This window comes from Vipera ursinii (genome assembly GCF_947247035.1).
Source record: "Vipera ursinii genome assembly, chromosome: Z".
Lineage (NCBI taxonomy): Eukaryota > Metazoa > Chordata > Lepidosauria > Squamata > Viperidae > Vipera > Vipera ursinii.
The window spans coordinates 34,865,570-34,892,246 of NC_139517.1; the positions used below are offsets into that span (position 1 = coordinate 34,865,570).

Below are 26,677 nucleotides of genomic sequence, written 5' to 3' on the forward strand. Positions count from 1 at the left end.
AGCAACTACAAAATAGAATTATCGCCAAGCCCACCGGTGATTTGCAAGAAGTACTGGACGAACTCTTGACTTACGAATCCACCGGGTATCGCGACCCCCCCCGCAATAGCATGGCTGCGTCTGCCGAAATTAATCAAGAAGGCCTTGTGGACTGTGGGGAGGTGGACCAGCAATGGGAAGCTGACATCGCCGAAGTCACTAGACGGTTTGGAAAAATGGCGGCAAAACCATCCCGAAGCGATGGCCCTGAACCGAACCGCCGATTCCAAGCCACAACACCACAACGACAAGCAACCGCAACCCAACAACAACTGAGAGACACTGCAACGAGACCGCGCGACAACGACAACCGATGTGGCAGCTGCGGGGGCAATCATCCCCATGCAACTTGCAGATTCCGTACCGCCAGATGCAGATTGTGTGGGAAGACCGGCCACATTCAAGCCATATGCAGGGGTCGTGCACGTGACAATCGCTTACATGAAGTCGACGTTTGGCCCGAAGGTAAGGTAACCCCTTACTATAGTGGCAAAGAGACCCCTAGACCTAGGGTTAAATTTCCGAACCGCGGGGAGGTGGCGCGAGTCAATCATGCTAGGAAGGAACAAATTAATAATTTCCCGGGTGGAAAATTAAAAATTATAGTCCAATTGCAAGGGATTCCTTGCAAAATGGAAATAGATTCTGGGGCCTCAGTGTCCATAATATCTAGTGAAACCCTTAAAAAAATTGAACAAAAAAGCGGCAGAAAGATTCCACTTAGTTCAACAAAAATCCAATTGACCGACTTCCAAAAAACCCCAATAAAAATTAAAGGGAAAATTACCCTTAGTGTTAACTATAAGGGGTTTAAGGGAGCATTAGATTTAATAGTTACTGAAGGCCATAGGACTAGTTTAATAGGCCTTAACTGGTTCCCTGCCCTGGGAATTTGGATAGGGGGAATAAACACAGTTATTAAAAAAAAGACCCTCGAATCAGTCTGCAATGAATTCGCAGACGTATTCGATGGGTCTTTAGGTAAATACAAAGGGCCCCCAATTAAATTTAATTTAGACCCGTCGGTTAAACCAATCAGGCTTAAGGCCCGAAGGGTGCCTTTCGCCCTGAAGCAAAAAATCGAGGCCGAGCTCGATAACCTTGTAGGCCAAGGCGTCCTAGAACCAGTCAAGGGTGGTTTGTGGGAAACGCCGATCGTCACACCCCTTAAACCTAACGGGGATGTGAGGATCTGCGCTGACTACAAAGCCACCCTGAACCTTGGAATGAAAAAACACGCTTACCCGGTCCCGACGGTGAAGCAGGTCCTCGCCACGATACAGGACGGCGCCATATTTGCCAAGTTAGACTTGGCGCAGGCGTACTTGCAATTAACTGTTTCTGAAGAGGCTGCTGAAGCTCAGACGATAGTTACCCACAAGGGGGCGTTCCGAGTCCACAGACTGCAATTTGGTATTGCAGCAGCTCCAGGCATCTTCCAAGAAGTGATGGAGAGGACCTTAAAGGGCATACCTGGTGTATGCCCTTATTTTGATGATGTTCTTATAGCTGGAAGAAATGAAGAAATATTAGCTGAGCGTCTGGAACAGGTATTGGAAAGGTTTAGGAGGGCTGGACTAAAATTAAAAAAGGAGAAATGCTGTATTGGGGTTAAATCTACTGAATTTTTAGGATTTAGGATAGACAAGAATGGAATTCATCCTACCCCTGATAAAATCAAGGCAATTAAATTGGCACCAGAAACAAAAAACAAGGCTGAATTACAAGCCTTCCTTGGATTAGTTAATTTTTACCACACATTTGTGCCACACAAAGCTGCTATAGCAGAACCTCTACATAGACTTTTAGATAAAAAAACCCCGTGGCAGTGGCTTGACAAACATAGAGTTAGTTTCCAAACATTAAAAAATATTCTTTCTAGCCAATCAACAGTAACCCATTTTATTGAAAATAAACCAATTTATTTAGCATGCGATGCTTCACCTTATGGTGTGGGGGCTGTTATCAGCCACTTGGACAGTCATGGTGTTCAAAAGCCAATCGCATATTATTCCAGGACGCTTACTAAAGCAGAGCGGAATTATGCACAGATTGATAGGGAAACATTAGCAATCGTGGCAGGAGTAAAAAAGTTCCATGATTACCTTTATGGTAGGAACTTTACCATACTCACTGACCATAAACCATTATTGGGACTGTTTACCACTGATAAACAGACACCCCAAATAATGTCGCCCAGAATGCTGAGGTGGTCAATTTTCCTCTCAGCATATTCATTTTCCCTTCAACACAGACCCGGCAAGGAAATGGGGCATGCAGATGCCCTTAGCAGACTGCCATTAAACAACATTGAGGAAGACCCTGCTCCTGTGGGACAAATCATGTCTTTACAAGACATTCCTGAATGCCCCTTAACTGCTAAAGAGATAGCTGAGGCCACCAATAAAGACAATATCCTAAAAAGAATCATGGCCTGGGTCCTTAGTGGGTGGCCAAGTACTAACCCGGATGCCAAGTACGTTCCATATTTTAGAATGAAGGATGAACTATCATCCCATTTGGGATGTATTCTCTGGGGCAACCGTGTTGTCATTCCTGAAATCCATAGATCCACAATATTATTAGAGTTACATGAGGGCCACCCTGGAATAGTACGTATGAAGGCATTGGCTAGAAGTCACTTATGGTGGCCTGGACTTGACAAAGACATAGAAGAATGTGTTTCTGGATGTTATTTGTGTCAGCGTTCTAGACCTGAGCTACAACACACGCATACTCATAAGTGGGAATTGGCCAGGAATCCTTGGTCTAGGATTCATATTGATTTTGCGGGACCTTTCCAAGGGTTTACCTTTCTAGTAGTGGTGGACAGTTTCTCTAGATGGCTAGAGGTAATTCCTGTCAGTTCAATGACTTTGAGTAAAACAATACAAGTCTTAAGGGGCCTCTTTGCCACTCATGGGTTACCTGATGTAATTGTGTCAGATAATGGGCCCCAATTCACCTCTGTTGAATTCCAGGATTTCCTCAGGGCCAACTCGATTAGGCACGCAACATCAGCACCCTTCCACCCGTCCACCAATGGCTTGGCTGAATGAAACGTGAGGACCACCAAAGAAGCATTAAAGAGAATCATCCGTGGCGATTGGCACCAAAGACTGGCAGAATTCTTGCTGACCCAACATACGACCCCTTGCACGGCTACCGGAAAAAGCCCGGCGGAAATGAGGTGGGGAAAAAGGCTAACCACCAAACTGGACAGGTTACATCCTGACAGACTACCATCAAGTGCTGAACCGGACATTCCCAGCAGATCATTCAAAATTGGAGATCTAGTCTGGGCCAGGAATTATGCACAAGGGGACAAATGGGTCCCAGGGGTGGTCACTGATATAATGGGGCCCTTGTCTTACACTATTGAGGGGGAAGGGAATAGGGTAAGCAAAAGACATATAGATCAGCTAAGGAAGAGAACTATTGGCAGCATGCCAGTTGAGGGGGATCAAAGTATACACGGGGGGAACATCGCATCACGGTTTAATTATAACAACCTACCAGGTAGTGGGGAAGCAGAAATTCAAACCAGTGCATCCACAGCTAACCAACAACACAGTCAAATCGACTGGGAACTGCCCCCTTTAAGCAGGCCCGCATTAGCTGAACTTCAACATCAATCACAACAACAGTCACAACCTGTTAGCAGAGAAGCATCTGAGCCAACAATTCTAGAGTCCAGATCCACCAGTGTAAGCCAGCCAAGCAGACAATCTGATAGCAATGACGTAGGTATTCAAAGTTGTAGATATCCTTCAAGGGTCCACAGGCCACCCAAATACTTAAGAGACTATGTCAATAAATAACAACAACTGGGGGGTAAGGGGTGTTATGTCAGTAGATAGTTGCAAACATGCAAATAGCAGGTTGCAAAGAAGGTTCTTTGAAGCGGGAGATTCTGGTGCAACTATTGGTTAATGTGTAAAGAAGCGGGAAAACAGTGACCGATGATTGGATACAGTTTAAACAGTTCTAGTATAAAAGCCTGAAACATTTGACAGTTGTCAGTTGACTTATGTGTATTGAATAAACTCTTTTTGTTGTGAACCACTCTGAGTCATTGTCTATCTGAACCAAACAGGGATCTCCAAAACCCGTGCATGTGCGAGGGGGGGGGGAAGAAATTGATTGAAAAGTTTAATTAAAAAGAAATAGAGGCTGCTGTGCATGAGTTCTCTCTCCACCTCCCACTCTCTCCCTCTCTCCGATCTTCTGCTTACCTGGCAAGCTGTTCTGCAACAAGCTGACACACATTCTTATTGGGCTGCCTCTCCTGTCCTTGGTTTGCCAGTGCTCTTCCTCCACTCATTGTGTGTGTGTGTGTGAGAGAGAGAGAGAGAGAGAGCTGCTGCTTTCTGTTTTCTGCTGCTTCCTGTAGAGACGCAGCAAAGGCAGGATCCCCACCCAATAAGCTTGTTAGCTTGTCAGAGAACAGCATGAGGCCACTGTCTTTTTTACAGAGAGAGAGAGAGAGAAGGGAAGGGAAGCGCAAGTGACTCTCTCTGTCTCTGTCTCTCTCTCTCTCTGCAAATGGCGGAGGATGACTGGGAGCCACAGGAGAAGCCTGAAAGAGCCGTATGTGGCTCCAGAGCCACGGGTTGCTGACCCGTGTACTAGTGCAATAATGTAGTTTCATGACGGAACAATTTTTAGGCACAGGGCATCAACATAATCTGCCTGTTCTTTCTTCATGTGTGGCCTAAGCTCTATTACTGAGCTTTTCCCAAAAATAAAAATTAGCAATGACTCAAGGAATTGACGTATTATAGAAATTGAAATTCACAGCACCACGTCCTTCTTTTAACCAGGGCACAGTTAAAGGGAAAACTGAAAGTCTTCCACATGGGGAAAAAAAATGCTGATCCCCCAAAGGCAAATTGGCTGCCTCACAAATGTAATTTGTCCAAACCTTATTTGGAAGTATCCTAAAGTCTTACAAGAAGAATCAGCTCTTTCACACAGACTGTCGTGGACAAGCATCTTCACCAAGTAGTTTAACCAATCAATTTGCTGCAACCTCAGCAGGTTTAAGAGCATTGTCTGATTTTTGCAAATTGCATTGCCCAAAGGAATTTTTTTTGGCATAATATAATTAAGGCTATATATAAAAAAGTCACATTTGTAGCTCCTCAGGTGGCAAAGGGTTGTGAGAAGTAATCTCTTCCTCATCTTTATTTTTATTTTTTTAGCCTACTGTGGCTTTGAGTTTTCTGACCATAAGGCAGACTTGCTGAATATATATATATATATATATATATATATATATATATATATATATATATATATATATATATATATATATATATATATATATATATATTTGCAGATGCTCTAGAGCGAAGACAAGGCTGAAATGGATGGTAAAGGACAAAAACTATTTCTGAGATAACATATTCTTCCGCCTGTATTAGCTTTCCCTTACTTGTACTTTCTCACCTGTTGCTGGAAAAGGCAAAACTTTAGCTGTGTTTTTGATCTTCTTTCACAGAGTCGAAAAGACAAAGAAAGGCCTAAACAGAAGCACAAGAAGCATTCAGAATCACCCACAAATCTCACACTGTCTTCCACACCCATAGTCACTGAGAAGGTAATGAGAAATACGTGTAAGATATTTATAACAGAGATCTGAGAGGTTTTTTATATATATAGTGGCAGCCAGTCTGTGTCCACTCCAGACTTTGCCCAAGTATATTCATACAGTAGTTGATGTTGGATGTGCACTAATCACACAAGTCTTTATACTGTTGGGTTCCCTATAGCTGTTAAAAATATTGTGCAGCAAGCAAACACGTGTTGATTTTTTAAAAAAACAATGATTTTCCACATTGGAGAATTCACTCTTCTTTAAATTTAAGTGCAGAATAAGAATTTTATACATAGCCTTCTTGAGCGCTCTTTTAAGAACAGAAGAAAAGAAAGATAAGAGAGAGGAGAGGGAAAAATAAGAAAAGAAAATCTTACTCCACATCAATTTGTTTCCGGTTTTAATTGCTTACATTTTCCCTACCCTCCACTTCCTCACTGCCTGGCAAACTCCAAGTCACAAGAATTCCATTTTGCAGCTGTTGGCTGCTATGATACAATCACTAAGCTGAGCCCTCCAGTGATTTTAGAAGCATGTCCTAACTCGTTCTCGAAGCACATGTGCCAGTTCAAGCCTCTTATAGCAGTAATAACTTAATGGCAGAGTTTTGCTTTCTCTTCGTCTTTTTTGCAGTCCACTTGTAAACGAGGAGGGAAGTGCAGCCACTGTTTGCCAGGATCAGACCTAAGATTACCTCTCTATATCAGCCGTGACCATTATCAGGCAAAATAAGAACATATAAAACCTTTAGGAGTAATCTCATTTCTACATCCTTTTTTTCAAGAAAGGATTGGAAAGAAATTTTCTGTGTAAAAACTCATCTTTCAGTCTGCTCCTTTGTCCTGCCACTCTGGTATTTAATCTGATTTGAAATAGCTACATGCTTGGACACAGACATTTTTGCCCTGAAGCATAATGTGGAACTAATGCTTTCTGGGGTATTTAGGCTAGAAATAGGTAATAGGTTTGAAAAGAAATACAGTAGAAGGTGGCTCTGAGAAGTATTGCTTTCCATTATCAGTTGAGTCTCCTTTGTCCTATTGTCACCTCAGGCCAAATGACTTTGGCAGGGTTTGGAAGTTATACAAATCCCGCACAATCTTATTTACAGGAGTTGTGTGTACTACAAGCAATAGACCCTCTCAAACTGCCTACCTGTTTCTTGAGTTTTAAGCTTTCAAACTCATTTTGACTTGAAAACAGCAGCATCCATAGCAGACTGCCATGATAGGCTTTGAGATGACAAGATGTACATAAAAACATCACCCAAATGCCCTAATTATGTACTTGTATCCATCATCTGATATAAGTCAAGTAGAGGTGGTGCTCGACTTACAACCAGAATGGAGCCCAAAATTTCCATGATTAAGCAAGTGAGTAAGTGACTTTTGTCTCATTTTATAAACTTTCTTTTGCACAGTTGTTTAATGAATGATTGTTAACTGAATCTGGTTTCCCCATTGACTTTGCATGTCAGAGGGTTGCAAAAGAGGCTCACATGATCCGGAGACATTGCAGCTGCCATAAACACATGCCAAGCGTCTGAATTTTGATCACATGATTAAAGGGTGCTGCAATTGGTTGTAAGCGTGAAAAATTATCCCATATTCCCTTTTCAATGTTGTTGTAACTTTGAATGGTCACTAAACAAACGGTTGTAAGTTGAGGACTACCTGTAAAGAATTCCTTGTTTGTCCTCTTCAATAGACACTTGCTTGGAAATGTTTAGATGGTTCTCAGATGGGCTAGAATATCATAGGTTGAACACTTTCAGTAGTTCTAAGCAGCTGGTTGTTTCCATTCATGCCTACTTCACAACAAGGTTTCTCCTGTTGTTTTTAAATTATAGGAGATGGTTTGTTTTCAAAGAGTTAATTGGCCACTCCTGATTTGGGTTAGAAGGGATGACTATGTCTGCTGACTTGTAAAAAAAAAGGCTTATAATATGCAAAATGCATACAGTTTGAGAACAGAAGGTGCTTCAGAGCAGTGGTTCTCAACCTTGGTCTGCAGACCACTGGGGGTCCATGATATCATCAAAGGGGGTCCACGAAGGCTTGAAGAAATTTTATGATTTAAATCTTGAGTTAAATCTTGTGGGTCTGTGGTCATAGTCTGTAGCCACAAAAGGTATTTAAAGGGGGGTCCATGGTGAAGAAAGCTTGAGAACCACTGCTTTAGAGCAAATAGGCCCTAGCCTTTAAAAATTGATGGCAAATCTAATACACTGGTACCAAATTCCAGATCCTATACTGATATACTTTAGGCCATTTTAGATGATACTATATATTACATTGCTTACTTCAGAATGTAGTGAGCAGTCCTTCCTACATCCAGGGCTTCTGATATTTTATCCCCAAATCCTGCTACAAGAAACCTGAATACATTCACTGTTGCCCTGAGGTATTAACTTGATGTTTCAGTCAGATAAAAAGCAAGATATTTTTGCCCTACAGCAAAGGGTTATTTTTAAATTCCTTGCAACACAAGTTTATAATGGATCTTTAAAAAGGAGCATTGAGGCTTTCAAATGAAAATTTAGGATATTTGCCAAATAAGACAATAAAATCATTCAGAAATGAGAGAACATAATCTATGAAACTGGCAAACTGTTCTCTTTTCATTTGAATATCATCTTACTAGATGACTACACAAAACAAACCCTCCTACAGATTTGTAGTTTTTCTTTGGTTTTAGTTCCAAATAGATCTGCTAATAGAGGCTTTCTCTCTTTTACTAATTTGCTGATAGACATACTTGGAATTGGAGAGATGAATTTATAAAATGGCTGCTTATGCATACCCATAAAACATGGAATGGGACATGGAGTCTGGAAAATGTACAAGGAAAGATTTAGCTGAATTAATAATCCCCGTCCCATATCTGTTGCTTGGTCTAAACTTCCAGATGTTGCTGCTGTCCCTCAGCTGAAACAGCCCATTGTTGAGAAAAGCTATTAAGCCAGCACTTCCCCATTGTGGTGACCTCCAAATGCATTGGACTACAGTTCTTATCCCTGGCTATTAGCATGTTGTCAATCCTTTGAGGCAGGACAGACTAGGAAACTGACTCTTCAGGTTTGATTTGAACTATATTTGTAGGCTATACCAACAGAATCTTGAAAGCCTGCCATTGTTTTCCCTGCCCTCCCTCTTATATCCCATGAATTATGGCAGAACCAGTCTGAGTTTCTTCTGAATATGGTTTGCTTGTTTGCTTTTTTCCCAAGCTTAAAGCATATTTGTGTATATGTCTCTACATTGCTTCTCCAAGGGCATTTTTCTGGCTCTCTCTAGATGTGGTAGACAGAATTCTTGTTTTACACATTTGGAGGACATTAGATTCACTCATTCACATTAGATTTTTCTTCCAGATTTTCTGCTGGCTTCCAACACAGTTTCGGAAATGTGTTACTTCCCAAGCCATGGAAAGATGGATCTGGCTAGCCCATTCTCTAGAACAGACATGTCAAACACAAGGCCCGGGGGCCAGATCTGGCCCGCGAAGTGGTTTCATGTGGCCCGCGAAGCCATCCTGGAAACAGTGAGGGAACGGCCCCCACAGCCTTGGCCCTGGCCCAGAGACCCTCCTTCTGCCAGAGACCCTCAGATCTGTCCCACTCCTGCCCAGGCCCCCATAGGCACCCTTGATGAGAACGATGTAGAGCTGGCCACGCCCACCCAGTAGGCCATTCGCACTCTAGCCACGCCCATGCAGTAGGCCACGCCCACCCTGGCCATACCCACCCGGCCCCCTGAGGGCAACCACAATGCTGATGCGGCCCTCAATGAAATTGAGTTTGACACCCCTGCTCTAGAAGATAGGGACTGATTAACTTGCAGAAGGAATTCCCCAGTTTTTGAGTGTATGCCTGATTTAGATGGTACTTTTAGTCTAGGACTAGCTCAGTGGCATTTTTTCCTTTTGGCCCATCCTACCACTGAGGTTATTTCATGCAGCCCATAATTTCTTGTCCTTCCTTTCCTTTCTACTTCTCTGCTGCCTTTCTGTGAACTTTCTTCCAGTCAGTGAGCTAGCAGTTGTTTGGATAGTTAGCATAACCTTCTATGTTGTCATAAAAACAACAATTAATAGCCAAATGAGCATATAGGTTGGACTTAATCAATGGCCATCTTGTTCCCTTAGCCTAGGGGTAGGCAACCTTGGCTCTTTTATGACTCGTGGACTTCAACCCCTGCCTTAGCCTATTAATTTACTAGATACATTACAGTGAGCTTTATGTACACTTACCATATTTTCATGAAAAATAAAGACCAAACCTGAAAGAAAATTGAAAGAAGTTCATAAGCCTAAATGTTTTAATTGTTTATATTTATAATTTTGCTTTACAAAGGAAAATACAAGAGTACCGTAAAACCAAGAAAAACTACAAAAACATTTATTCTAATATAAATATCTAAAATTAAACAATATATGTAGATTTATTTTAAAAAGGTAATCAGTTTTCATATTTTTCTCAGGAATGTGAAAGTGTGCATTAAATGGTACCATTTGTATGGCTAAAGTTAAATAACAATGACAACAAACAATAATAACTTTATTGTCACTTTGAATGTACACCAAACGGCATACATCAAAATGAAATTTTGTTGCATACAGCTCTCAAAGGTGAACAAAGGTGATTTTTGGAAAAACAAATCTAAAAGACAGTGTTGTAAAATGAAGGAGTGCCTTTGTAATAAAGGACTTGTGGTTATCACTAGGTTTATGGGCCCACTTATCAGCAGCAAAGTTTCTGCTGGAAGCTATATGCTAACAATTTCTGCAGAATTTGTTTTCTGGTTCTTGAAGCCTCATCTCTGTTTGTATAACATTTGGAATTCACACACACACACAACCTGGAATGTTGCCAGCGGAGCCTACTCACTCTCCCTTATTATATACATAAACTATTTTACCTCAGGAATCCTACTGCTACTCTTGTTGGAATAATTTCTGGAAACTGCCATCTGCCTTAGTTAAACCAGTTTAAATTAATTGGATTAACCCAATCTGATTTTTGCCAGTTGGTTTAATTTAATTCTGTTGCCAGAGTGTTTGTCCAAAAGAGGCCTAGTCATTTATTTTATTTTTCTTCTCCAGCTTGAAAAAGCATTTGATGGGCATGAATTAAAACTATTTTTATAAAGATTAAGTGGCTAGCTATGTCAATGGGCAATAGATCGACATCTATAGTAACACTACTATATTTTTATGGATTAGCCTTAGTAACATTTTCTAGTTTAAAGTAATATAAATTATAAATAATCTAGAAATAAATTTTTCACAGATTTTATTTATGATGATTGCTGGCACAAAGAATATTGCAGGCAATTGATTAGATCTAATAGAAAAGAATATTAAAAGCTCAGGGATGAATTGTGGAATCCTTAGTGCTCCCTATACTTGGTTGCTTTCTTGCAGGCATTATGCGTCTGCAAACAACTAACAAAATTGTTTGCTTGCAGAGCACCAAGGACTTCACAATTTATTAGATATCATACAGTGGATATTAGAATACAGGGCAACTGCCTAGTACCCACCGAACATTATTAACAGCTTGCTTAGCCAGCAGGCAGGATTTTTTAGAATTATAAATTTTAAAAATATTTGTAGGATATATGGTTGCCTATGAGAGCTTTAGACCTGGGCATCTGAGGTTCTGGGGTTCTATTTGACCTCCAAAGATTTCTCATCTGGTTCACAACACAATTTAAATTGCTACTCATTGTGAACCACAGCTGCATTTTACCAAGATGCTTTAATCTTTCCTCTGATCACCAGCACTAATAAGCAGCAAGGAAAACATTGGTAAGTCAAAGTGCTGGCAAATGAACACAAAAAGCTGCCCTCAGCTCCTAATCTTACACTTTTCCAATTAGGCTTCCTGAGTTCAAGAGCTTAAGACAGCTGTTTTCCAATAGCATTACTGATCCTGACATTCCTACTTCAAATCTCCAACCTTCAATTGCCAAGTTTGTGATACAAAGGCAAAATATCAACTTTGCTCATACTGGAGAAGTTTCTGATATTCTTTATGGCAGTTATAAGTACAATTATAAATTTATCTCTTACTCTGTGGTTACAACATAACTCTTCTTTCTATAATATATCTTGTCTAACCATCAAAACTATAAGTCAGTCAGTGTTTGTTCTTTGATGATGGTTCATGATCTTTTATAAATAAGTGGAGGCCCAGAAAATGAACTGATGAGAACACCCATCCTTTCATGCAAGTTTCCCAGCATCTGGATGGTTGACCTAGAACTAAGAAACTTCCTGACAGTTAGAACAATTAACCAGTGGACGAACCTGCCTCCAGAAGCTGTGAATGCTCCAACACTTGAAGTTTTTAAGAAGAGATTGGACAGCCATTTGTCTGAAATGGTATAGGGTTTCCTGCCTGGGAGTTGGACTAGATGACCTCCAAGGTCCCTTCCAACTTTACTATTATGATTATGATGAGTTAGCCAATCTCTAAGCAAAGTAGTAATAAGAACTACGATAATTAGTTGCTGTTTAAATATAAAGGGTAGACCTGAAATACATTTGTGATTGCTCATATACTTGTGAGATTTGTGTCCCTACTTCTGCCAGAGGGAGCTACTTCATCCATCCCTTACTCTAATCTTTTGCAAGTGACTGGGAAGGAAGGTAATAAGAAAGAGAAAAAATATAAATATATATTTGTTTATTTCACTTATATCCTTCTACAATCAAAACAGACTCTGACAGTACCGATATTTTTCTCTTTCATATATGCACTACCACTTTGTAGGATGTGAATTTGTCTAAGACCTGAACCTATTATTTTTGGACACTGAAAAAAGTAGGTCCTTTCCTTCTAGAGTTGAAGATAATTTGAAAGTAGGTTCTCTGTTCACTTTCATTTCCTAGAATAGGTGAAAATATGTTTTACAAAATGTATACTTTGCAGAAAAAGCAATGAAATAAGATATTTAAATGAACTACAACTTAGCGAAAATAATAATAATAATAATAATAATAATAATAATAATAACAACAACAACAACAACAACAACAACAACAATTTTATTTGTATACTGCCCTTCTCCCGAAGGACTCAGGGCGGTGAACAGGGCAATACTAAAATACAAAGATATATTCAGGCTTAGCATTACCTGCTCAGATCAGCCTCTCCTAAGAAATCCAGCCTGTTTTCAGGCTGGCAGCAAAGAAGAAAGAGAAACAACAGAGAAAATATGGGACTTAAGAATCAGAGTGGTTCACAGATCTGACAATAATAATATTCAGAAAGAGAAGATGACCAAATCTTACAAATTCAAGAAGCAACCCCCCACCCCCCAAAATGAAATGTACTAGAATATATCAAAAGTTAATGAACTAAAATGAATGTGACTACATTCAGCAGAAGCAGAAAATAACGGAATACATTAAAGGACAGAAATTATTAGTCACTGCAAAACAGAAACAAAGCGAGAGTATTTCTGTGCTATGATCAGTTATATTTTGGGTACTTACATAATAATTGCAAAAAACCTAACATTTATTATTAGTCTCATAGGTCAATTGTGTACCATTCAGCCTTTCTGGAAATGGTGTTGCTCAGAAAGTAAAATAAACTCTTTCTCTTCCTCCATTCTCCATAATTCTGTTATCCTGTACTATAGTATCCATTATTTAATATTATGGACTAGAGTGAGATTCCTTATGTTCCACCATGACTCTAGCTTTAGGAATCTCATCAGGGGTTAAAATCAGCCATTAAGAAAATTATGCCTTACCATAAGACAACCTGTTAAGGGGCCCAGAGTTAAAACTGCAAACAGCAGGATATCTCTAGGTCAGAACAAAGGTGAGGCCACAGAGAGGCCTACTGCAACAACAGAGGCAAGGGGCTTGAAACAAGTCAGGATTACATTGTATTAGTGCAATTTTTTCTGGGATCAATCACATTTTCCAATTAAATGCATTCAAGTTTTTTCCTAAGCATGTAAAACAATATATCTTTAATCTTAAGATTCTGGAAGGCAAATATGATTTCAAAGAAATATTCATATCCCCACATATACTCAGATTCATAACAGATTGTTCTTTATTTCCAATTGTACTGAACATGATTCTATATGTTGGTAGTGAGTTACAGAAATTAGGTAAAGGTGATAGTAAGATATATATTTTTGTGACTGAGACTAGCTGAAAAATGGATTGATTGGTTCTATATAGAGCCATGGTGGTGCAGTGGTTGGAATGCAGTACTGCAGGCTAATTCACTGCTCACTCCAGGAGTTTGATTCTGAGGTTGACTCAGCCTTCCATCCTTCTGAGGTCAGTAAAATGAGGACCCTGATTGTTGGGGGCAATATCCTGACATTTGAAAACCATTTAGAGAGGCCTGTAAAGCACTGTGAAGCCATATATAAGTAAGTGCTATTGCTATATATGGGTAGTCCCTGATTTACAATCATTTGTTTAGTGGTTATGAACTATGAAAAAGTTACTTACAACTGGTCCTTGCACTTACAACCATCTCAGTGTTCATAAATGTGACCAAAATCCAAGAATTTGGCAACTAGCATGTATTTACATGACCTATAAACAAAACTAATGAGGGAATCTGATTCATTGAACAACTATGTAATTTGTTTAATGACTGACAGAAAATCATAAAACCAGGCTGATTTTACTCATCCCAGTCCAAAATCCTGAAGTCATTGCTAATGGCAATCTTTGATCATCAAGTACTAACTGCTAGGCAAATATCATTGGACTATTAAAAATTATCCTCACTCAGTATGAGCTCGCTGAAATCAAATTACTTACTTACTAACTGAACTCATGTAGGGCATATGTACAGTTGCAAGAAAAAGTATGTGAACCCTTTGGGATTACGTGGAGTTTTGCATGAATTGGCCATAAAACACGCTCTAAACGTCATGTAAGTCACAACAATAAAAAAACACAGTCTGCTTAAAATAATACTACACAAACATTAGCTGTTGTCATGTTTTAATTGAACATAAGATGGAAACATTCACAGTGCAGGGTGGAAAAAGTATGTGAACCTTTGGACTTAATAACTGGTTGACCCTCCTTTGGCAGCAATAACCTCAACCAAACGTTTCCTGTAGTTGCAGATCAGACCTGCACAATGATCTGGAGTAATTTTGGACCACTCCTCTTCACAAAACTGTTTCAGTGTAGCAATATTCTTGGGATGTCTGGTGTGAATCGCTGTCTTAAGGTCATGCCACAGCATTTCAATCCGGTTGAGGTCAGGACTCTGACTGGGCCACTCCAGAAGGCATATTCTGTTCTGTTGAAGCCATTGTTTTGTTGAATTACTTGTATGCTTTGGGTCATTGTCTTGTTGAATCACCCATCCTCTGCGGAGCTTCAGTTGGCGGACAGATGGTTGTACGTTTTCCTGCAAAATGTCCTGATAAATTCTGGAATTCATTTTCCCATCAATGACAACAATCCGTCCAGGCCCTGAGGCAGCAAAGCAGCCCCAAACCATGATGCTCCCTCCGCCATGTTTTACAGTGGGGATGAGGTTTTGATGTTGGTGTGCTGTGCCTTTTTTTTTCCACACATAGTGTCTGTCCACAGTATATTTTGCCAGTAGTGCTGTGGAACATCAAGGTGCTCTTTTGCAAACTTCAAACGTGCTGCAATATTTTTTTTGGACAGCAATGGCTTCCTCCATGGTGTCTTCCCATGTAGTCCATTCTTGTTTAATGTTTTCCTTATTGTAGATGTGTCAACAAAAATTTTAGCATGTGCCAGAGATTTCTGTAGGTCTTTAGCTGACACTCTAGGATTCTTCTTTACCTCATTAAGCATTATGCGCTGTGCTCTTGCAGTCATTTTTACAGGACGACCACGCCTAGGGAGAGTAGCAACAGTGCTAAACTTTCTCCATTTGTACACAGTCTGTCTTACCGTGGACACATGAACATCAAGGCTTTTGGAGATACTTTTGTAACCCTTTCCAGCTTCATGCAAGTCAACAATTCTTGATCGTAGGTCTTCTGAGAGCTCTTTTCTGCGAGGCATGGTTCACGTCAGACAGTGCTTCTTGAGACCAGTAAACCCAAAACAGATGTGTGTTTTTAAAGGGCAGGACAGCTGTCAGCAACACATCCAATATCATCACACTGATTGGAGTCAAGGTTGGCTCACTCCTGGCTCCAATTAGCTCTGGGAGAAGTCATTAGGCTAGGGGTTCACATACCTTTTCCACCCTGCACTGTGAATGTTTACATGTTATGTTCAATTAAAACATGACAACAGCTAATCTTTGTGTAGTATTATTTTAAGCAGACTGTGTTTTTCTATTGTTGTGACTTACATGACGTTTAGAGCGCATTTTATGGCCAATTCATGCAAAACTCCACGTAATCCCAAAGGGTTCACATACTTTTTCTTGCAACTGTATCATTAGTGTAATGACTGAGGTAGAATGAGCAATTCCTCCCTCTTCTGATTCAGAACAGCCTAGATATAGACAATTGCTCTTATTTGGTCACATTCCTGAAAGCTAATTTCAAAGGTCTAGTAGTCAATCATGAAATCTCTTGTCTTTGAATAAAGTTAGCATTTGGTGTGAGACTACACTGCTGAGCTTCAACTGTTAGTGTGGTCTGGAATGGAAGAGACTTAACTCATCAGTTCAAGAGTGATTTTCAAATGAAATTCAGAATAAATGTATTTGTGAAGACATTCCAAAGATTATTGTAGTATTCATTCACATTTGCTTGGCCATCAATGAACAATTTTAAGACTTGTGACACAGTCTGAGTAAAATGCACCATTATTTTCTTTCTTTCCATTCTCTTCCCCTTCCCTCCTTCTTTTGTACATCTGAGAATCCACTATCTTCTCATGCAGATGCAGATGCCTATACTGTGGAGAACCTGACTACTTTGTATATGAGTGTTTTGCTAAACCCTTCCTTTTCAATGCATAAAAGAGTGTTATACTGTATTTTTAAGGGAAGTAGGCATTTTGTAAGCAGGTATCTTAAATACTCCAATCTGACCTGAATTAATGCAATTCCAGCCTTTCAGACTCAGAGACAGACACAACCAAAAATGAACCTAGACATGTGACACTAGAAATCATTTTGTCATTACTCTTATCCTACATACCCAGATTGGTCCTGAATTACAACTGCAGGTCGTAATGGATTCTGGAATTGTAAGCAATTTCATTAGATCATTTATGACACACAAATGTTCCACCCATTCAGTCAGTCAACCCTGCTTTTGGGGTGAAATTATTGATGGCCAATATTTATGCTAAGGGCTGAAAAGATGGAACTACAACAATTTATCATCAGTAATCAGGACATTTGGAATTTTCTTGGCTTTCCCACTGCATTTTCTAATTATCTTACACTTGTTGTAGATGCTCAACTTTCATATAGATTGGGACTGAGATAATATTTCCTTTGATTTCCTATGATTTAAGACTCACAACTACAGGGCCTCAGATCCCACACTACTCATTACTGTTCAGCAAATAAATATCCTACTTTACCCACTAAATATTCAGACAGGATGCTTATATTGCAAAGATTTCTATGGAGATTCTCATGCAGATTCTATGCACCTTTGGGATGCAAAGAACTTTGTCATCCCTTGGTTTTATGACTATACAATCAATTTTATTCCTGAAGTCCAAATTCCTATACCTCTGCCCAGAAATGAAATCTAGAGTTGGCCATTTTTTAAAATAAAAAGGATACATATTTATAAGAAGGATTTAACTGTCTTTTTTGTTAAGAAGTATGGTTCCCTACATCTATAATATAATCCACTATGTTAAGAAGTATGCCTCTCCTCCATACTGTTAACCTATTATAGGAATCACTGGCTTCTTCAGTTTTGAGCTTTTGGAACAGTTAGAGAAGGCATGTATTTTTATCAAAATGCTTCTCAGAGGACTTCAAATATAGTTTGGATGAAATGGTGTCACACATCTTTAACTACTTTTGGGAAATTTGAACAGATTGAACAGAATAATCTCTGTTCAGATTATTTCCTGATTTATTCCGTCTGCCTTTATCATAAAGGGAGCTAGGGGAGGTCAGGTATGAGACACTTTCTCAAATTCCATTCCATCTTTAACTGTTGCCTTAGTTATAGCTCTTCTCCTGCTCCTCAAAATTATTCTCACAGCCCAGCTGTCCATTATACTTTGAGACTTACAGCCTCCATGCCAGGGCTTTTCAACTTTTTTACCCATTGTACCACTTTTAGGATATGGCAACATCCGAGTACCACTACTCGCCTAGCAAGGTGTCAAAAACTTGATGACTAAAAAAAAAGGAAAAAAGTGATGAAGTACAGGTAGTCCTCCACTTACAACAGTTCGCTTAGTGACTGTTCGAAGTTACAATGGCACTGAAAAAAGTGCCCCCCAAGCCACAGCCGAGCAGGACACCCGCCTACCCGCCCGGTGGCGCTCGTCCTCCTGTCCGAAGTTTTCATTGTTGTGAGCATTTCTGTTGAGGATTGGCAGCGAGGGTACGGTAGGGGGTGTTTGGTTTTTACTCCCCCCCATTTGCTTGGTGGTTGCAGAAGGTTTTAGTCAGTTCATATGACCCTGGGACACTGTGACTGTCATAAATATGAATCAGTTGCCAAGCATCTGAATGTAAATCACAAGACCCTGGAGATGCTGCAACACTCCAGCTGATTGGTGCTTCTTCTGGGCTCAGCAGAAGCACCAGGATCAGTGCTGAGCTCCAGCTGGAGGCTGGCGCTGATCCTGGCTCTTCCGCTGAGCCCTGACAGCTCTGCAGCTCCAGCCATCTCTTGCTCAGACTTCTGTGGTGCTAACACCAGTTCAGCTCATTCCCCTCCCCCACTACCACTTTTCTAGGATGGTCGCATACCACCTGCTAGGGGCCAATGTACCACAGGTGGTACCCGTACCACTGGTTGAAAAGCCCTGCTCCATGCTACTTTAGATATATATATCTTAGGTCTTCCTATGTTGGACTATTTGGGCTATTGTGTTTTCATAAAAGAAATTCAGATGGATCCAACCAATCATTATTTATTTAGCATATGATAACATGATAGAAGAGAAGTAAACATATGCACACAATCCACATAATTATATACACAACTTCTACGGGGGTACAGCAGTGGCCTTGTAACTAGATGTCCAATTCAGTTATTGAAGTGTGGTGGGTTAACACACACAAGACGACGCCAGGCAGTGAATTCAGCTCTTTATTTGTAGAGAAGAACCAGCTACAGAATGGGTTGCCTGTGCCCTTTTATATACTCTGGCTGCTGAGCTGACAGCCAATCAATTTAACCAGGCTTTCCCGCCGAAAGCTGAGCCACGCCTTGCGGCAGTTATGTACAGCCCCTTCTAGCTGTCATCTGTTAAGCTATTGCTTAATACAATACACACTCCAATACACAGCACCCCTTCCCTCTTAAGAATGAACAATACAACAATATAATACAACTATATATACATTTTTCCAGACAATATGTTGGTTCTTATGGTTGCACATAGTCTTTGAGGTAAGCCGGTGGCCTGTGATTCCTAGCAGATCTTCTCAGAGGCTCGCCCCTGTCCTGAGCTGATGAGTCAGAGGGTGCCTCTGCTCTGTCCTCACCCAGTGTACCACCCCCAGTTCCCAGCTCATTGTGAGCTCCCTGTGCCTGTTGTTGCCCAGGTTGAACAGTTCTTTGTGGCCACAGATCCAGTTCCCACCTTGCGTTCGGCTGGTGATCATACGGAATCGTGGGTGGTACTGACAAGTGTCCCTCATGTTGGTTCCTGGCTGGCAGTCTTTCAGAAACTCGTGACCTGATCTGATCAATGTGTCTTCTTATTTGTTGATCCCCCTCCACCCCTATAATGTAAGACAACGGCCCCGTTCTGTCAACCACCACCCTCAGGATCCATACATGTCCAGGCCCATAGTTTCTTGCCCATACCAAGTCGCCTGTGTGTAGTTCCCTAGGGGGGTTGGATCGATCCGACTCCGCAGCCACTTGTCGGGGTGCGGTCTGTCTAGCTTGGGGATAAGCCTTCTGCCCCAATGAAGTTCCGCTGGGCTCTTTCCGGTAGCCATGCATGGTGTGGTGTGTTGGTTAAGTAGGAATTGGGCTAACCTTTGGTGCCATTCGCCACTGATAATTCATTTTAATGTGTCTTTGGTTGTGCGCACCATGCGTTCTGCCAATCCATTGGTGGCCGGGTGGAAGGGTGCTGATGAGACGTGTCTAATTGCGTAGCTCCTTGTGAAAGCCTGGAATTCAGCGGAGGTGAATTGAGAGCCATTATCCGATACTAACACATCCAGGAGGCCATGTGTGGCAAAAAGTCCCCTGAGCGCTTGGATTGTCCTTGCTGTGGTCATGCTAGTTACTGGAACTACCTCCAACCACTTGGAATGGCTATCTACGACCACTAAAAACAACTGTCTCTGGAATGGCCCTGCGTAGTCAATGTGGATGCGGGACCATGGGGGGGGTGGCCTCTCACTTGTGAACGGGCGCATGTAGCATCTCAGGTCTGGACCTTTGACACACATAGCACCCTTTTACTTGCTCCTCTATGGCCTTATCTAGGGCTGGCCACCACAGGTAGCTTTTGGCTAATGCCTTCATCCTTACTATTCCTGGATGCCCCTCATGTAGAGATTGGATGACTCTGTTCCTTAGCTTTTCTGGAATTACCACTCGGCTGCCCCACAATAGGCAATGCTTGTGCATGGACATCTCATGCCTGTGAATAAAATACGCCTGGAATTCTGGCCCCGGGCTTTTCTCCTGCCACCCAGTTGCTACCCATGTTAAAACTCTGCTCAGGATCTTGTCTGCCACTGTCTCAGCAGCGATATCCTTTGCCTTGAGTGGGCATTCTGGCAGGTCCTGAATGGTCAGTAGTTGAGCTGCCGGTGCCGGATCCAGATCCGCTTGCGTTAGTGGCAACCTACTTAGTCCATCAGCGTGACCCATCTCCTTCCCTGGCCTGTACACCAGTTTACAGTTATAGGCCGATAGGAAAATGGACCACCTGAGCATTCGTGGGGATAAGATCTGGGGAGTTTGGCTATCTGATGTGAACAACTCCAGTAGTGGCTTGTGATCTGTGAATATTGTGAATTCTCGGCCATAGAGGTAATCATGAAATTTTTTAACCCCAGCCACTATTGCCAAGGCCTCTTTATCAATTTGAGCATAATTCCTTTCAGCCCCTGACAGTGTCCTGGAGTAGTAGGCAATGGGTCTTTGGACCCCATCCCCTTCCAAATCTCAGAAATGTGCCCATTCCATATGGGGAAGCATCACATGCTATGCAAATGGGCTTAGATTCTATAAAGTGAGTCACAGTTGAATCGATGGACAACAGTTTCTTTAAACTCCTGAAACTATTTTCATGTATAGGAGTCCAGTTCCACACTGCCTGCTTATCCAGCAACCTGTGAAGGGGCTCAGCAATAGCTGCTTTATTTGGGAGGAATGAATGATAGAAATTTAGTAGCCCCAGGAATGCTTGCAGTTCTGTCTTATTCTTGGGGGTGGGGGCCATCTTGATGGCCCTTACCTTGGACTCTGCAGGATGGATGCCCCTGGCATCAATTCTGAAACCCAGGAATTCAGTGGCCTTTACGCCAATACTGCATTTGTCTTTCTTTAACTTAAACCCTGCAGCACGAAATGTTCCTAACACTGACTCCAATCGGTCAGCCAATACTTTTTCTGTGTTCCCCGCAATGAGTACATCGTCAAAGTATGGACATACTCCTGGAATCCCTTTCAGAGTCCTCTCCATCACCTCCTGAAAAATTCCTGGAGCCACAGTCACTCCGAACTGTAAATGGTTAACTTTATACGCTCCACAGTGAGTTACAATAGTTTGTGCGTCGGCCGTCTCCCTGGTAACCGGGAGCTGCTGGTATTCCTGCACAAGATCTAATTTAGCGAAAATGGCACCGCCTTGTAGGAAAGCGAGGACATGGCTGACCGTTGGGATCAGGTAAGCATGCAGACTGAGTGCTCGATTGATCGTGCACTTGTAATCTGCGCAAATCCTAACCTCCCCGTTTGATTTGAGGGGGGTGATATTGGGATTTCCCACTCACCCCCTTCTACGGCCTCTAACACCCCTTGTTCCACTAGTTTGTCCAGTTCGCTCTCAATTTTATGCTTGAGAGCGAAGGGAATTCTTTGGGCCTTAACTCTAATGGGCGGTACCTTAGGGTTTAACTTAAACGAAATGGGGGGCCCAGTGTATTTGCCCAGTTGATCATTGAACACGTCTGCAAACTTTTTGCAGACAGTTTCGATGCTCTTGGCCTGGGTGTTGTGGATCCCTCCAATCACGATACCCAAGGCCTTGAACCAATCTAACCCCACTAAATTAGTCCTTCGGCCTTCAACTACGAGGACATCCAAACGCCCCTGGAACCCCTTGAACCCCATGGACAATGTGGCTTACCCCTTAATTTTAATTGGAGTGTTTTGGAAATCAGCTAATTTGATATCGGAAGGCCTCAACTTGACCCACCGCTGACTCCGGTTGCACACGTGTTCAAAAGTCTCATTTGAAATTACTGAGATCGCTGAACTGGAGTCCAGTTCCATCTTGCAGGGAATCCCCTGCAAACGGATATCCAATTTGATTTTTGGGGTGAGTGGCCGGTGAACCCCGGTGTTATATATTTTGAAATTGCCAATGGACGACTGCTGGGGCCCCCAGGTACCTGTTAGATCTTCGTCCTCAGACTGGATCTTGTGCAGGCCGTCTCTGGGGCGATTTTGGCAGACTGCTGAGATGTGGCCTGTTTTTCTGCAGGCCCAACATTTGGCCGTACGGAATTTGCAGGACGCTCTGGTGTGATTTCCCCCGCAGCCTGCACACTTGGGGTGGGTTGTGCCGCATCCGCAGCAGGTGCATTTGTGTTGTGTCGTTGGTGTTGTTGGTTTCTTCTGGGTCCTTTTGCTGTTGTGCCCATCCTCGTTGCCAGTGAAGTGTAGTGGGTTAACACACACAAGACGACGCCAGGCAGTGAATTCAGCTCTTTATTTGTAGAGAAGAACCAGCTACAGAATGGGCTGCCTGTGCCCTTTATATACTCTGGCTGCTGAGCTGACAGCCAATCAATTTAACCAGGCTTTCCCGCCGAAAGCTGAGCCACGCCTTGCAGCAGTTATGTACAGCCCCTTCTAGCTGTCATCTGTTAAGCTTTTGCTTAATACAATACACAGCAGTTATTCGGGTGATTGCTTCTGGCATTGTTTCATGCAGACCTTCTAGGGAACCAGAGAACGCATATCACGGGCAATAGACGCCCATGTCTCTAGCATTTCTTAAGCTACTTGAGCTCTCTGGGTGGTGCTAAAGGGTGACCACAACCAAATGCAACCACAGTAGCCTCTTGGGCCTCACAGCCATGACAAACAGAAGTGTATAAAATCAAATAGCCAATTAATATCCATTCTGTGTTGGAAAATGGTGGAAATGTTATGTTTTGGAACTGTTTTGCTACATTAGGCAGCACAATGATAGAATCTTCTCTAAATTCTTCATTATACTGGAGGGGGCTTGAGGATAATGTGAGACCATCTGTCAGAAGATTAAACCAGAAGTGGACTTTGCAACATAATGACCCTAAGCTTTCCAGTAAATCCACCAAGCTTTGGTTTGGAAAAAAAGATAGAAAGAAAGAAAAAGAAAGAAATGGAGGGGTCTGGAATAGCTAAGTTAAAGCTTGGTTGGGGTACTGTGGGGTGATTTAGATTTTGCAAGGCTGAGCTTGCAGGAAATCCCTCAAACATTGCACAGTTGAAAAAATTCTGCATGGAGGAATGCTAAAAATAATTCTTCTCAATGGATTATCTGTCAAATGAATTCTACTAATAAAAAAAATGACTCAATGTGTTCTTTTCATGACATTTTGTGATATTAAAGAAGCATCTTTTCAAATGTATATTTAGAAACTTTGTCTCTCTCGGTATGTATGTGTGTGTGTGTTTGTGCGCGCGCACAAGCATGTTTATATACATGTGTGTGTATACATAAACATATATCCCTCTCCCCTTTTTATTTTTGCTAAATTGATTGTGGGTTTTAATTTTTTCCATTTTCCATTTCTATAAAATTTGCTTAAGATAAATAAAGAAGGCACTTTTTACCAAATACTCTATTCCATAGATACTGTCACAGAAAATGGATTTCAGTTTAATTGTGAAGAATTCAAAGTTTATTTTCTGAGTACAGACTTTTCACTACATGTCAAGTATATCTCCGGCCTAATTGATTTCTGGAGAATAGAGTGAAAACTATTAAACACAATATTGTTTAGTTCGATTAAGTTATAGGTCAGCCTTTTAGAGAGTTTTTCCTCTGCTATGTGCTTAAACAGAAAATATAAATACCAACAGTAATGTGGGACAAACGATTAGATAATTTAAAGTTTTAAATGTATTGCAAAAAAGAATATCTTATGATTGGGAGATGAGGGTTTTATTACCACTGTATATAAAGCAATAAGATGATATTATATTAAGGTAGCAAAGCAATAGTAACATAGTGAGTTCCTCCATATTCTTTTGAGGTGATGTATGATAAAGAAATGCTATACAGAAGAAATCAAAAACAGTTACCACTTGTGCCATCTTCAGCTTCTAAAGTGAATCAAGATGATTTATCAGTTCTCCAGTAAACTGGAAAAGGAACTAGAAAGATACCTGGAAACAAAACTCAGATTTGAAGTGGTCTGCATGCATCAAAATTGTTAAAGGATTATTACACAATAATGATGTTTGTTGGTTTGTTAAGTCTTTTTTTCTTTATAAAAGAAAAATGTAACAATTTTATGTTACAGTTATCTGGAGTTTTTCCTTATCCATTTCACTCCTCATTCCTTCCCCTTTTTAATATTCCCCTGACTAATATTTATTCAGTTAGGCTACTTCTTTTATAACCTATGGAGTCATTTGGATCAGGGAGCTTTCTCATCACACTCTAAGTACGTTACTCTCAAGAACTTAATGAAAATTTAAACTTGGCTGCTCCATTTCACCCCCTGCTTTCTATTAAAAACATTATAGCCCATCAGATGTCAATTGCTATAAAGGAGGGGAAGGTTCTTCTAAGAGATGGGGCAACTGTATTAGCAGGTTGCTAATATAGCTATGTATTGACAATCTTCCATCAGTTCTGTGTAAGGTTTATTGACATAAGTAGGAGTTGTGCAAGAAGTTTATTTACTGTCACTTAAACTTACTGGTGGATGCTGCTTAATGTTAAGTCATGGTCAATGCAAATTTCAATTTTCTACCTTAAGTCTTTTCATCAAGGCTAGTGAGTAAATTGTATTCCATGAAAGCTGAAAAGTGTTCATTCTCTGTGCTTTGTGCTAGTTGAAAATCAAGTGAACAGCATTCTGCAAGTTTATTGTTGTGCTTGGCAATAATTCTGTATTTTGTCTCGGTAAGCATAATAATAATGTGTTGTCATAATGTTCTCCTCAAGCATCCTGTCATGGCAAAAAGCAACATCTTGAAGGCTAATATATGCACAGAAGTTTTAAGACATGCCAATATACTTAAAAATCAGTGATGATTCTATAGTACAAGGAATGTTTATGCCTAAAGAGATTCTGTTTGTAGTTTTGTTTGTCAATTTCTGAGAATCAGAGGAAATCCTAAATGAACCTGGATTGGTATCTATGCATTCAGCCTTTGTGTTGCTGAATTCAGTGTTGAAGAAAAGATGGCGGCAAGTATGTAGCTCTTGGGGTCCAATAGAGTTAAATATCTTTTGGGTTGATTTGACTGGGTAAACTATAGTAAATATACTATATTTACCAGTAAGTGATACGACCAGCACTAACACAAGACACACACACACCGAGAAAGATTAGGTAGACAAAAATATAAATACATAATATTTTCTGTGATCCATGGTTTCTCTATAATGAAAAAGTTCTGAAAATGGGGAAGGAAGGAAGGAAGGAAGGAAGGAAGGAAGGAAGGAAGGAAGGAAGGAAGGAAGGAAGGAAGGAAGGAAGGAAGGAGCATATACTGTATTGGTTAAGATCCTTTCCAGCCCTAATATTCTACAGTAAATGATCAAAGGCTTTCTGCATCACCTGTGAGAGAAGATAAAGTATTTGGAGTTTGTTTATTCTGATATCTGACAGATTAGGCAAGAAGATTTAGAAAATTATGAAGAATATGGAGAAAATGCAGAGGTTTTTTTCCTAGTCCACCTTCATGATGTTTCTCAAAATATCATCACCTGACAGGCTATATAGGCTAGAGTCTAGCAGTAATATCTTTCACATGCTGTACTGTGAAGTTGTAGAATTCACTGCTGAGTTTAAAAACTAATGGATTAAAAAACGTAATTTAATCTATAAGGGTTTCAATAATCTGAATCAGCATATCATAGAATGTGAATTGCTGAGGCTGATGCTGGTTTGATACTGGATTTTATTTCAGCTTTTGGATTCTTCATAACCAAATTATTTTTATATAATTATTGTCATGTACCTGTTTCTTCATTACAAACTTGAAACACGAAGAGGGGATGACCACACTAAAGCCCCAAATTACATTTTCAGCTTTTGGATTCTTCATAACCAAATTATTTTTATATAATTATTGTCATGTACCTGTTTCTTCATTACAAACTTGAAACACGAAGAGGGGATGACCACACTAAAGCCCCAAATTACATTTTCACTCTTGTTGGAGTGAGATCAATCCATTAGTAGGAGTGATTAGTGGGAAATAGGTGCTACAACTCCAGTTTCCATAGGGAAAGAACAGAGAAGGGTTTATCTAACATCCTTTGTATGCTCAGATGAAGATTCTGGATAGAAGACCTTCTTAATCAACAAGAAATAAGTCAATTACATCATAACTCTTAATAGGAGATAGGAATTTCAAATCATAGGAGAAAAAGGTTAAATGACAATGAGCCCTTCCTTGCCAAGTTTGCATGTGGGGTTTTCAGTTCTGGCAGGACATTATTGTCAGCTTCCTTTTAGGGATCATAAAAAGAAAT

At 40.8% G+C, this 26,677-nt stretch overlaps 1 protein-coding gene across 4 annotated transcripts in view; it reads left to right on the forward strand.

The window, feature by feature from the left end:
* The window catches only part of MLLT6 (MLLT6, PHD finger containing), a 139,962-nt gene that overhangs the window by 60,723 nt on the left and 52,562 nt on the right, over positions 1-26,677 (forward strand). For all 4 annotated transcript variants that reach the window (XR_014494094.1, XM_083376275.1, XM_083376274.1 and 1 more), the window contains exon 8: positions 5,543-5,641. Coding sequence is in view for 3 of the 4 variants with exons in the window: in XM_083376275.1 (XP_083232401.1) it covers positions 5,543-5,641 (99 nt within the window). In the remaining variant the exon portion in view is untranslated. The remainder of the gene's footprint in view (positions 1-5,542; positions 5,642-26,677) is intronic.